This window comes from Gymnogyps californianus, chromosome 14 (genome assembly GCF_018139145.2).
Source record: "Gymnogyps californianus isolate 813 chromosome 14, ASM1813914v2, whole genome shotgun sequence".
NCBI lineage: Eukaryota > Metazoa > Chordata > Aves > Accipitriformes > Cathartidae > Gymnogyps > Gymnogyps californianus.
This window is the reverse complement of record NC_059484.1, coordinates 15,544,352-15,557,192: the sequence shown is the minus strand read 5'-3', so window position 1 is coordinate 15,557,192 and position 12,841 is coordinate 15,544,352. Positions and strand designations below refer to the sequence as shown.

The 12,841-nt window shown below is 51.3% G+C and overlaps 1 protein-coding gene across 1 annotated transcript in view; it reads right to left on the bottom strand.

Moving 5' to 3' along the window:
* Window positions 1-432: 432 nt before the first annotated feature.
* MGAT4B (alpha-1,3-mannosyl-glycoprotein 4-beta-N-acetylglucosaminyltransferase B) overlaps window positions 433-12,841 on the bottom strand; it is a 52,912-nt gene continuing 40,503 nt past the window's right edge. The window contains exons 5-15 of the mRNA XM_050905431.1: window positions 12,080-12,126; window positions 9,845-9,958; window positions 9,336-9,411; window positions 8,844-8,958; window positions 7,950-8,080; window positions 4,872-4,979; window positions 3,719-3,912; window positions 3,243-3,321; window positions 2,691-2,778; window positions 1,567-1,679; window positions 433-1,459 (exon numbers count right to left, since the gene is read on the bottom strand). Coding sequence (XP_050761388.1) covers window positions 1,436-1,459; window positions 1,567-1,679; window positions 2,691-2,778; window positions 3,243-3,321; window positions 3,719-3,912; window positions 4,872-4,979; window positions 7,950-8,080; window positions 8,844-8,958; window positions 9,336-9,411; window positions 9,845-9,958; window positions 12,080-12,126 — 1,089 coding nt within the window. The 3' untranslated portion in view covers window positions 433-1,435. The remainder of the gene's footprint in view (window positions 1,460-1,566; window positions 1,680-2,690; window positions 2,779-3,242; window positions 3,322-3,718; window positions 3,913-4,871; window positions 4,980-7,949; window positions 8,081-8,843; window positions 8,959-9,335; window positions 9,412-9,844; window positions 9,959-12,079; window positions 12,127-12,841) is intronic.

Below are 12,841 nucleotides of genomic sequence, written 5' to 3'. Positions count from 1 at the left end.
TTGGGGTTCGCAGGTAACTAAAGCAGGCATCAAACAGGCAGCTCCTTGCTAAGTTGTATGGGGGTATAAAAAAAGCAACGTATTTTGTAAGAAAGACAGCTGTTCCACGATTGCACCCTCAGGTGTACAGGTGCCCAAGCACCTTCCTTGTTCCCTGCCTTTCTTTTTTTAATAACTGGTGAAGGTTCCTGTGGTGCTGGGGAAAAAAATAACCAGTCTCCCACTGGGCTGCTCTAAGTGCTTTACCCAGCATGAGCAATGCTTTGGGAGTATCGGGTATTGGTGAGCGCTGAGGAATGACTCCATTTTGGGGGCAGGGGCTACAGCTGGTCCCTGGCTTCCAGGGATGCCCACCTGTCCTGGGGAGGGGAACAGGCGGGCAGAGCCAGAGCAAGTGCTTCCCTGCTGCGAGTGACTCTCACTGCCGCACCAAAGGTTTGAATTTAGCTTTTATTACAGTGCACATTATTTTATATATTTATATATAGAGATGTACTTGAAAAATCAAATGTATCCAATAATAAAAAATACAGCACATTAAAGTAGTATAATGCATTCCAGTGTATAGCTGAAGAGACATTGGGATTTACACTAATCCCTACTATTTTTGAACTGGGCTACTTCTGCTTTTTTCCCCCCCCAAATTCACACCAATCAATAACTGAAATAGTTATTTAAAAAGATGGTTTCTGCACTCAATCTCAAGGCATGAAGACACTGGAGACTTCACCGTGAGTTAAGGGGCTGTGTTCAATGCTGGCAGGCACAGTGTGGCATATTTTATTTTTTTTGTTTTCCCTGCCATACTCATAGCTCCAACCCCTTTGGATTCGTTCCTCTGCTGAAGGAGGGTCAGTCTTCACCCTCACTTAATCCTCAGCTGTGGCCAGAACTGTTGCCTGGACAAAGGCAGGCCTCGGTCCCTGGCCGTCTCCATCCCAGCACGCCTGTGGGGTCAGCCGGCAAGACACAATGGGACCAAGCCCCCCCCTGTCCCCAAACACAGCCCGAGATTGCCCTGTCCTGGGCTGAAGGTGCTTTTCGTCCCCACGCTTGTTAAAGCTCATCCCGACCCCAAACTGTCCCCTGTGTCAGTGTGGCCCGAGCGGCATGCACGGCAGCCTGCACCCATGAGGGGCCGAGGGAGCGCCCGGGCCTTGCCGAGGGGAGCAAAGCCAGCCCTCTGCACGGGATACTGGTTTTTGCTTTTTGCTCTTCTTCTGGAGAAGACGACGTCCTGGCCCCGCAGCACCGGCTGGGGATGGTGGTGCCGGCCTGGCAGCTGGTTTGCCAAGGCCCATCGGTATGTGCCGCCTCCCGGCAGCCGGGCTCGTGCTGTCCTTGTGCCTGGGCGAGGCGCCGCAGGGAGGAGGGAGCGGGAGGAGAGGGAGCAGGACCGGGGATCCATGCGTGTCCACCCTTCCTCACGCCTGTGTCACTCCACTTTTTTGATAAAAATCTGAAAGAAGAGAGGGCCGGGATCAGAGAGAAGCAGGGGGAGGCGGCGGGGAGCCCCGGGCCGAGGGCTGGGCAGGGCCATCCCTCTGCTGACGAAGCCCCGCTTACCTCGCTCAAGATGATCCACACCGGGGAGTCAGTCTGGATGGACAGCCTGATGGCCTCCAGCGGCCCGAAGGACGGGTCCACCTCACCCTCTGCGACGCCCTTGGAGAAGAAGCCTGGCGGGGAAAGCACGCGGGTGATGCGGGGACGGTCCCCTGGCATCCAGCCCCATCCCCGGGGGGACCACGAGCAGCCATGGCAGCAGCACCCTCTGCCCGCAGCTCCCCGACACGAGACGGGCTGAAAACCAGCAGCATGGACATCAATACAGTGCAAAATGCTACACTTAGGGGAACAAAAAAATCAGCTAAACAAAAACAAAATGGGGAGTATTTGGCTACACATCACTGCTGTGCGAAAGCGGGGCAGAGTGGCCTGATGGCAGCACTGTCCTGTAAGAGACAAATGTCAGTTCAGGATCCACACCATGGAGGCAAGTCTTATATCCAGAGGTCTAGCAAGGTCTCAGCCTGTTGCTATGTTGCATTTTTGCATGTGATTTTTTTTTTTTTTTTTTGAAAATGCAACTGGGAGAAACCAGGCAGCATGCAGAGGAAAGCTAAAATGGCAAAAAAGCTATGAGTGCCAGGGAATTTTTCTTTTATTTGTCTATTTAAAAAAAAAAAAAAAAGAAGTCTTGGTAGGGACACCAGGGCTTTACCACGCAGCAGTGGGTCCCCGTAGGCTGCAATCACTCATTCTTATCCAAGGGCAGGACAAGCACTAAAACAAGCTCAGGCGGCAGGAGACAAAGTCCAAGCAGCAAGCGGTGTGAGTACCGAGACAGGCTGTGGAGGGAGAGTGCAAAATCGCCCATTGTGGAGGTTTTTAATACCAGGTTAGGCAAATAGATAATCTGAAAAATTTGGTGCCAGCTCTGAGCAGAGAAAGGCAGAAATGTAGGACTGAAAACTACCTGAAGAGGACACCTAGTCTAAGAGGGGAGGGAGGCCAGTGGAGCAGAGGAGACAGTGACAATTAAATCCTGTTCCAACCTGGCTCCTGGCAAGCAGAAATTACTCTTTGCCAAGCAAACAGCACTAAAGGTCTTGATTCACTTGAAGGTGAGGATATGGGCTGTGCTATCAAACCCAGCAGGCAGTTTACCACCCTGCACCCCGCTGTACCTATCTGGATGTAGCCATCCGGCGTCCTGCGGTATTTGACGACTGCACCTCTTCCCTCCTGCAAGGCTTCCTTATCCGACTGCAGGCTCTGCGGGAAGGAGAGGAGCTTTGTGCAAGGCCAGTGGCAAGAGCCACCCAAAAGCCCCAAGCAACAGCAGCAACTCCAGAGCTGCCCTTGCCAGCAGCCCTTGGCACCTCATCCCCCTGCCTGGCACCCCGAGCCTCATGCCCCAAAACAAGAGGATATTTGCTGCCCTCATGCTGCTGCTTCCAGTGCACCATCCTGGCTCCGTCTCCTCCTCTGCAGCTGTCCCACCCATGTGAGCATCCCTTCTGCAGGCAGGGACGGCTCCCATAGTGACTGCTCAGCGCAGCATCCCCGCTCCCGAGGTGGTACCACTCCAGGTGTGACCCCCCTGGCTCCCAGCCAGCACCTCTCAAAGGCACTCGAATCTTGTAAAGATTTTCCTGACGGCTTTAAGCAGTTCCCTTCGCTCAAACCTCTTTTGCTTCCCACTCCACCCCCGTCTCAATTCTCAGTAAAACACTTACGTCAAATGGCAAAACCTCCACAGTCGTATTGAAGAGTTTGTCTTCTGGGTGCTCGATGTTCCCGCTGCGGAAGAAGAACCTGTGACAGAGACCAAAGCCATGGAAACCCACACTGAGTGTGGGGGGGGGGTACGTGATGGCTTTCACCCCAGCTGGACCATCAAACAGCTCAACCTAACAGGCACCTTCCCAAAAAAGCCCACGGGCACACGGTTTGGAAGGAGACCTGCACCAGATTAGCTATATCATGGACTGCTCATAAGTGCAGGAAAGCAAAGGCCTCCGGCAAACACGGCCCCACCAAAAAAGGGTCAAGTTATCCTCCCCCTGGAAGAGCCCCGCTCCCCCCTCCTGGGCAGCCAAGCACGAGACAGGCAAGAAATTCAACATGAGCCAGAAGAGCAAAAGGAAAGTGTCGCTGCATGCTCCAGGCTGTCCCCACGTCCCCCACTGCCGACCCCTGCCCAAGCACTGGCCTTTCGATGCGGAGTGGTTTGAAGAATCTGAATCTGATGAAATCTCCGGCAGTAGGAGTGAAGGCCCAGAAGAAGTCCTCCCGCAGGTAAGCCTTCTCCAAGGTGAAGTGCTGGTAGGTTTTCAGGCTGGTGCTCACCTCCGCAGGAGGGTTGACGTGCTCTTTCCGCAGGGCCTGCTTGCCAAAGTCCTTGTCCTTGGTGGGTGCAAAGCAAAAGGGCAGAAAAGGGTCATGAGCTGCTCTCGCCCGTGAGGAACAGGGGTCCCAGCAACAAGGCACTGCCAATGAAAAGCTCTCAATTTGCACAGCACAGAAGGACGAGGGATGGAAGTGATCGGGGGAAGGCACCAGACAGGGCAATGCATGGCTGGATCCCAGGAGGACACAACTTCAGGAGAGGCAGCACAGAGAAGCACCACTGCTCTGCAATCTGATCCAGCACCAAAGAGCCTTTCACCGTCCAAGTGTCCCTGGATGCGTGTCCCTGCCCTAGGAGCTCTGCAAACAGTCCTTACACCTGAGGAGAAGGTGGCGGGGAGGCTGACGATAGCATGAAATGACTGGATTACACGGCCTGACGGGCACTGCACTGCGATACAAACTGGATTACACCATCCATTTACCTGGGGATTGGACAGACACAGGACTGAGCACAGCCCAGGGATGCGTGTCTATGGGTCCTGCACGTATAGCTGTGGGAAGCTTGATTTTGTTGATGTTTAACCACACACAAACAATTTAAGCTCTTACACAGTAAGCTCTAGTTCGCCTATCAGCAAATCCCAGGAACAAGGAGGGGGGTGGGAAGGAAATCAGACCAGCTCAGGTCTCTCCAGGGTTTTTCAGTAGATGCTTTGAAATCACTTGCCCGGACCATGGTTTGGCACTGAGGTTGGGCAGCCAGGACCAGTACCAAGGCTTAAAAGCTTGCAGCGACTCTTGGTACATGTCACTGCCATTCTGAGAAGTAGGAGTTACATGAGCTCACTGTAATTCAGAATAAAACACAACCACTGCACAAAAATCCAGCTGCCACCATCCCACCAGTTGCTGTCACTGATGTCCCCACCCCAAAAGCAGCCAGTTCCCAGGTGCCTGCAGGCCAGGCCTGGCAGAAAGGCCATCTGCGGCTTGGACAGGCAGCTGGTACCCACCTTCAGCTTCTGTATCTTCCCAGCCAAGGAGGAGTGGGTTCCCACGTGCTGGAAAAGCGAGGGCTTGAAGCGGATCCTCAGGTTTGCCTTCTGCCTGTCGCAGTGTTTCTGAAACAAGACAATCCCGCAGTGCCCCATGCTTAAAACCTCTGCAGTCAACTGTGACCCGCGAGAGGAACGGACAAGGACATCAGGAGTGATAAACATCCCTGCCTCTCCATCTCTACGCCCTTCTGTGTTATTTTGGCTTTCATTTGGCAAGAGGGCTTTTAAACGCACTCTGGAAGAACGTGACCATAACTCTCGGCTGCTCACCCACCGCGCTCTGCTGGGCAGCTGGAGTGCCCAGGTTCAAGTGCCAAATTTCTCCTTGCCGAGCATAGCTTAGCCGACGCTGAGCAAATCTCCTCTGTGCTGTCAGGTAGGGACAGCCAGAGAATTTAGTTTCTTCTGTCCTTGGCTTATTGGGAAAGCCTTTTTCCTACAACTCAGAGCTCGGGATCACCGATGTCTGAAGGTACAGTAAGTCCTGGGACGATTCAGAGCCTAAGAGAACAGGTAGCAAGTGCAGGCTCTTTTCAGACGGGCAGAGTTTTCAGTTTGTTGGCAGGTGTTGTTAAGCAGATATATGGCACATGCCATTCTCAAAGCTGTTTGGCTGTTTCACGCCCATCCCACCACGTAAATAAAGTTGGAGATGCAACTCTGATCCAGCCAGTGATTTTCCATGGGGTGGAGGGAGAAAGACAATGGAGAGGGAATAAAGGACAAAGAGGAAAACCACTGAGAGCGTGGAGACAAGAACTCACATTTTAAAAATAGGTCATTTTTCTCAGTTTGGGGGAGCAGGACAAAAATACAGGGTTAGAAACTGGAGGGAGAGGGTATTTGTTTTCCAACTTTTGCTTTTTCCAAGAAAAGAAATGCATGCACACCCCTACCACCATCTGCTCTTGCAGCCTCCCACCCAAGAGAAACCCCAGCAGAAATCCCACTGCCGGGCGCTGCGTCACCGGCTGCCTGGCACCAGGCAGGGCACAGCGGGGAAAGCCAGCCACACTGAGCCCCCGCGATGGGCTGCCCGCACGGGCCACCGCCACCACGCCGGGAGCTGGGAAATTCCAGGCATGACCCCTGCGAGCTGCAGAGGAGATAATCCCCTAATCCAGCTCATGTTACATTAGAAAATTAAAACTAGCCATGGTAATGGGAGAGACCCTACTCATTGCCAGCAACCCTAGACGCAACCCCAATCAGGTCTGATCTCACTCTGGATGGGGAGAGGAGGAGGAAGGGGAACGGAAGGAGCTACAGCATCTCCGGATTTCTCTTTCTCCCCTTTTCCCCTTCTGCCAAAGAAGCATTTGCTGAAAGCAGCGTTGTCTCAGTCGAGCCAGGAGGGGGAATGGCTCTGCTGGTGGTAAGAAGGTCATCCTTTCACACAGCTCTACCCCAGGTAAATCTAAAATTAGTTAAAAAAGAAAGAGCAGAATATATCCAGAGCAGGCAAAGCACTTACCAAAAGCTCAGGTCAAACAAACTTTCAATCAAAAAGACAAATCCTCCCCGCTACCAATTTGATTCTGCACAGTGGGATTTATAAGGGAAAGTCATGTTTGAAAGGGCGCTGTGCAGAGTTAATCATGCAAACAGTGGGGGAAAGGAGCCAGAAATCCACACGGAAAGTAGGTTAATTTTTAAAAAAGGCAACACATTTAAGAGGTTTGCAGTTTCCCCTGGGAAAACCTTGGCTCCGCCAGGTAGGAGAAGATGAGTGAAGATGAGCTAAGGAGAAGATGATCCTGTGGTGCAGGATCTGCATTTAATCAATGCTCAAGCTGAAGATTTTGAAGGCGGGGGCACAGACAGCAGCATCGTTCCCAGCTCCATCCCAGCATCCCGCCACCCCGGCTTCCCCCATGGCTGTGAGGACCGTGGGGGCTGCCAGACAGGCCTGGGGACTGCTCTGTCACACCTGAGCACATGGTTTGAACTGCCAGGAGGACACGACGGACATCATCTGAGACTAGTCCTGCTGCACATGGGGGACCGGCGTTTGCCAGGGATCAGGCCAAATTAAATCACATCCTTGCCCCAATTCGGCAGAGCCCTGAGGATGCCCTGTGCCCCCAACACAGAAATACAGTATTTATCCCCAGAGTGACCACCTGCTCTGCCATTTGCCACCACAAAGCAGTTGTGGCCATGAGGTCTGTCCTAAGCGACTGGCTTCAAGCTCTGCACGGGGACTCGGCTGCTCATTCTCCGCCGGGGGAGGAGGGCGAACGAGCGTATGAGTAAATACAATATGTTCAGAGACGAGACAGGAGAGTATCTGGTGGTGAGCTCAGCTTACATTTGCTGTCACACACACTCCTCCTCTGCCCTTCCCACTTGCTTTAGCCCCTCGCTGCTGCCGCCGATGGGAGTTCAAACACAACCTCCACAGGGCACGGGGGCTTCTGTGCTGCTGTCTGCAAGGCTTCGTGCAGATACGGCTCCGCAAACGAGATGGCAGCATGAAAACGGAGCCCATTTCACCTCTCTGCACCCTCCTAGAAACCCCGACAAGAGCTTTGCGTGCTCTGGCTTCATTTTGGCATGCTACGCACGGCGGGCTTGCTCTTGGGTCATCTGGGGTGAGCTCTCTGGGCAGCCTGCATGTGTGCTCCAGGCGGGTACGGCACACGAGCCCAGAGCCAAAGGGTTATTCTGGGGTTATAGTCAGCAAGTGCAGAACAGCTTCAGGGGGAGAAGCACACCAGAATGCAAAACAACACAGAAGAATGGGGAACAGCTACTCTCCTCGAGGACTGGAGGAGGAATAGCCTGTTAGTGCTTAGATGCAGAAATAATGCCTTTTCTGGCAGCTGCAGACTACAAAAGCCTGAACTCCCAGGTCTTTGCTTACACAGTCCGCAAGGACACCCCACGGCACACTCCACAGGGACAGCACGGTTCAGTGCAAAGTCAGTTAGCACCAGAGCTCACAGAAAAGATCCTCTGGAGAAACAGAGCAAGTGTACATTTGCCCACACACAACAGAAGGTTTCCCTTCAACAGAGGTTGTTTACGTACCGCATCTTTCTCAGGGTTGCAGACTTTCACCCAAAGGATGTGATCCAGCAGCCAGTCAATGGGTTTGTCCTTATAGAACATCAGGATGAACTCCACGATCAAGCTCAGATCCAGAGACTTGAACATTTTTCCTACAGCACAAAGAAAGAGAGAAGGGAGAGCAGCTACGGTATGAAACAGTCAAGAATCAGAGCTGGGAAGAAAAAACTTGGGAGACTGGGCTGTGGAGGTTGGATGTGTCCATCTCTCTACGTAAAGGAAATAGCATGCAGCTCTGTTTTATGTACCAGTACTGCTGGCATTGCTAATACAGTTCCGGATTTAATATTCATCGCAGAATTAGAAAGCATTAGTGTCTCACAGGTCACAACAGTATCAAAAGGTCTAAAACTCTTCCATTCAGTAGGGAGAAATAAGGATGAAAAACATTCAGCCAGCTGCAGGACAGACCATTTCCTGCCCCAAAAACTGTACGTTTTAAGCCAGTCAAACCAGTATCCAAAATAACAGATCAAGCTGCTACTGCAACCATGTACTGCTGTTCCCAAAATAGTTCTGTGCTGATGTAAACTTCCTTTTGCACACTCTTAGGCAACTCCAGATCCCATCCAGCCTAAAAGCTACTGGTCACATCTAAGCTGTTCGGCTGTCGGCTGGGCCACTGACCAGGTTTATTTTTATTAAAAGTGAGTATCAGCACTACCAGCTGTGAGGATCTTTCTCCCCTGTGCAAACACAAGGGTCATCATTGCAAAAATAGGGAGGGATCAAGTCCAAGTATTTTACCATCTTGTGGGGACAACTCACTGGACCAAGAGCATAAGTGCTTGCAAGAACCAGCAGGCGCTTGTGCCCGTGCCTGATGGGACTGGGCTGAGCGGGGGAGAACATTACCAATAAACCCCAGCTGAGAAAACTCCAGGATCATCCACTCCTCGGAGGGCTGCTGCAAGGCAAAGTTCTTCATCGTGCTGAGATAGTTTGGTTTGGCCACAATATCATCCTCCAGCTGCAAGAGGAAAGGACACTCAGTGCCAATGACACATCCAGGTTCCAGTAAGAGCCTCTCTGTGCAGAGCAATCACACCGTAGACCGGAGGAAAGCTTTGGCACAGACCTAGCTTGTTTTGGAAGATGCTCCAAGCAGATTTTTCTCGCCCAATCTAACAGGTAAATGAGACAAGGATTCCTGCCCTCCCTAGGCGGGAAGTCTCCAAGTCGAAAGCATCTTAGAAACCTAGCTTTTGAATCTATCTGGTTAAAACCCGCTCCCACTCTGCTGCATCACACAACTGGACGGGCTTTTTGCCCTCTCTCAGCTGGGTACAAGCCACAGTGAACTCACCGGTACACCCATCTCCCCTCCGCCCCCAGCACCAAACCCACCTGCACGTAATATATGCCTTTGGACTGGGCGTACATCATTAAAAAGCAGTAGTCAAGGTTCTGCTTTGTCCTCCACCTGCAAGAGACAAACACGATGGGAGTGCCGATCTCTCCTCGGATACCAGGCTGCTCGGAGGAGCCAGCCGAGGCTGGGTTTAAGCCAGGAAGGTGACAGCTCTTGGAGGCAGGGATGGCATATGGCCTCTCCATTTTGGTCTCAAACTGGTCAGCTAAGAGTTACTGGAAAACTCAGGGACTTCCAAAATGAACATTAGCTGGGTTAAAATGACCCCCTTGCTTGGTGATGGAAACACCGCAGCACAAGGCAAGCCCTGCAAAGCTCATACCAGTTCATACCCTCCCCGCCGCGTCCTTCCAGCTCTTGGATAAAGCAAGTTTAAGGGCCTCGCCTGGCCCTGCAGAATGGCTTTCCCTGCTGGGGTCAGGGGGGGAGATGCTGTAGTTACTTAATTCAGGGCTTGCTTGTTTTTAAGCTCATTGATTCTTACCTGACTCTTTCCTTGGGGTCACCGAAGGATTCCCGCAGGTGGGAGAAATCAGGATAGAAATGCGGAGACGGGGAAATTACCTCCAGGAGACCTGAGTGTATTTCCTTTGGGAATCTGAGGGAGAAAAGCAGCAGTAAACAAATACCTCCATGTCTGACACACCATTTCATAGACCAAATTGCTGGGTAAACACTGAGCTGCAGAACCAAACAAAAAATACAGCCTCTAAGATAAAACTTCCCTAGCAGCTAGTGCACTTCCAGGCCTCACCAAAGGACATCAGCAGGGACTGCCATGGAGTTTTAAAGCTGCTCTCTCCCTCCCACGGTCTCTAATAGCCCCACATTCGCGTGCTTCCCCCCAGCATCCCTCCTCCCTCCCGCACGCACACACAGGTCAGCTTTAAAGACCAGCTGTGAGCACCATGTACTCTCTACAGGATTAAACGGACCTGCAGACTGGCGCAACAAAGAAAGGACTTGCTGGCGTTACCAGCATTTAGAGATTTTCCAAATGCATCAGTAATTAAAAGCCATTTTGCAGAGATTATGTGATGCATTTCTGATAAGTTACTTAAAACACTGCTGTGCTATAGTTAGGACAGCCAGCAGGAATTCTACCTAGTTCCCATACGCTGATAAAATCAGCATCTATTTTCCCTATAATGCAGTTAGGAACCCTTTAAAGAGTCAAACTCAAATAGAAAAAAATGTCACCCATCTGAAAAATAGGTACCTACAACAGCCTTGCAAGCAATACCCAGAGATTACTGTAACTGTGAGAGATAAGCGGGAAAACCAGTTATTTTTATACTGCCTTTTTGAGAACATTTGGTGCAAGGCTGATTTCCTTTGTTTGTGCAGAGCCTGGAGGACGGGAGATGGGGCAGAGGGAAACAAAGCAGCGAGATTGCCAAAACCTTCTCACTTATTTTTCCCTTCCTTATTCCCTCCTTGGGACTGGCAAGATTTTCAACTAACATTTTCAAATCTTCCCTTCTTCAGGCAGCAGTGAAACAGAAGCTTCTCATTGAGCTGACAAAACCTGTACCGAAGCAGCAATGGCTTTCTCCCTCCTGCGATATGAGCTCAGCCTGCCCTAGCCCCACGCCACCTCAATTCAATTTGGAAGAAAAATAATTTCAGTGAATCAGGGAAGGGCAGGAGGCACTGGAGAGGGGGACAGCGAGAAATCAAATCATTAAGTCAATTAAAGTTTCAGGCCTTCTATGCAGAAGCACTCTCTGCGGCAGCGCCCAGTAATTTCATCAGGATCCATCGGACAATCAGTCCATTATCCCCCGATAAGTGCGTCCTCCTGCCAGCAGGCAGAAGGAGGGGAGCTCTGCCAGCTCCTGCACAGCAAGATGGAGGGCTCTGTTTCAGCTCTTCTGCAAGTGCTGGGGAACACAACCCTCCCCGCACACGTCCCAGCCCCTCTCCCATCATTGGCTCGGGGATGCAGGGTGCTGGGAGGATGTGCTGCCCTTTTGCATCTCCTTCTTATGGCGACTGCGATCCTTTGGAAACATGCAATCGCAGGAGCTGGACGGGAGTCACAGCCTCTTCTCTCACCACCTTTTTCTTTTGCCTCCGCGCTCTGATGCTGTTAACACCTGGACCGGCTCACGGTTAATAATCCATCACCGCCTTCTGCTTAAACAGCCACAGACGAAGCTGCAAAAGCCAGTAAGACTCCAAGACATAAACAGCAGCTAGCATGAGAGACAAATGTAACTAGCGCCTAGAACAAGGGAAAAACAAATAGGCTGGAGCGGGAAGAAAAATGGATCATGGATTTTAAAGCAAAATAAGGCAGGAGCATTTGGGTGTGCTTACCACACTGCCCAGTTGCTCTGACTTCGCAGAGCAGGTAGAGGGCTGCACTAGACACAGAAACAATTGCCAGGATTGCTGGAAATCTAAATAATCCATCTTCTCGCAACACCACAGGACAGAAAGAGCAAAATGAAACGGCATGACCGCGTGTGTTAAATACTGCGAGCACAAAGCAGCCTACTGGAAGCTACATATGGGATGCATTTTAGAACAAGCCGAAAGTGGAAGCGGCAATAGCGAAGACAGCCCAGAGTTTAAGAACAGGAAAAAAATCAAAGAAACAAAAAAAAAATACAAAAGGGAAGCAGAAAAGTGTGTATTTTCTCCTTAATGAAGCCACTCCCTGGCCTCGCTACAGGCACAGACCGTACCGCTGTAGTCATTTGGAAGTGCTTACAAGTTTTTGATATTTTCTGCCACTCCGGCTGTGTACTGCGGATCTGTCTGGAAACAAAAGATAAGCAGTGTTAGATCCTTCAGCCTCAGCCTGTGCCCCCGTGGCTCAGAAATCACCTTGAACGCACCCCGGGAGTACTGTCAGCACCTCTGTACCATCTTCATTCATCTTCATGTCTCCTTTTATCCAGTTTAACTGCTCTCCCCATGCTGATGGACTCCTAGGAGCCCTCCTTTGTGGCCAGCGTTAACCAAAAGCATCGCACACCAAAATCTACCCCAAAGGACTCAAGATCCTGCACATCGTCCCCACGCGCTCTCCTGGCACTTCTGCCCCTGCCAGCACCAAGCGTTTGCACAAAGCGTTAACTTCTGGGCTAATTTTTTTTTTTCTCTATAGCCGCTGGCTTTCATCCAGCGAATACGCTTGGCAGAAAAGGATCTCCACCCCTTTTGTGAAAAAGAGGGGTCTATTTATAAGCATGCATTTTTCATTTCAGGTTCATTTCGACACTGTTCTTCCTAAAAAACCAGTTTGTTCCCACAATCAACCTGGCAACCCATAACAGTTGGGAGGCAAAGGTCAGGAGCGCCGCACACCGCTATCTGCAGGCGAGATAAGTGCAAACACGGGGACAGGCACCGACAGAAACCATCTGCACAGTGACCGGGAAAACAAAAATCCAAGAACAAAGGGCAGGAGACCCAGGAGCAAAAACTGTGCCTGTTTCCTGGTGATGGCATTGTTTTGGGCGGTCGTACG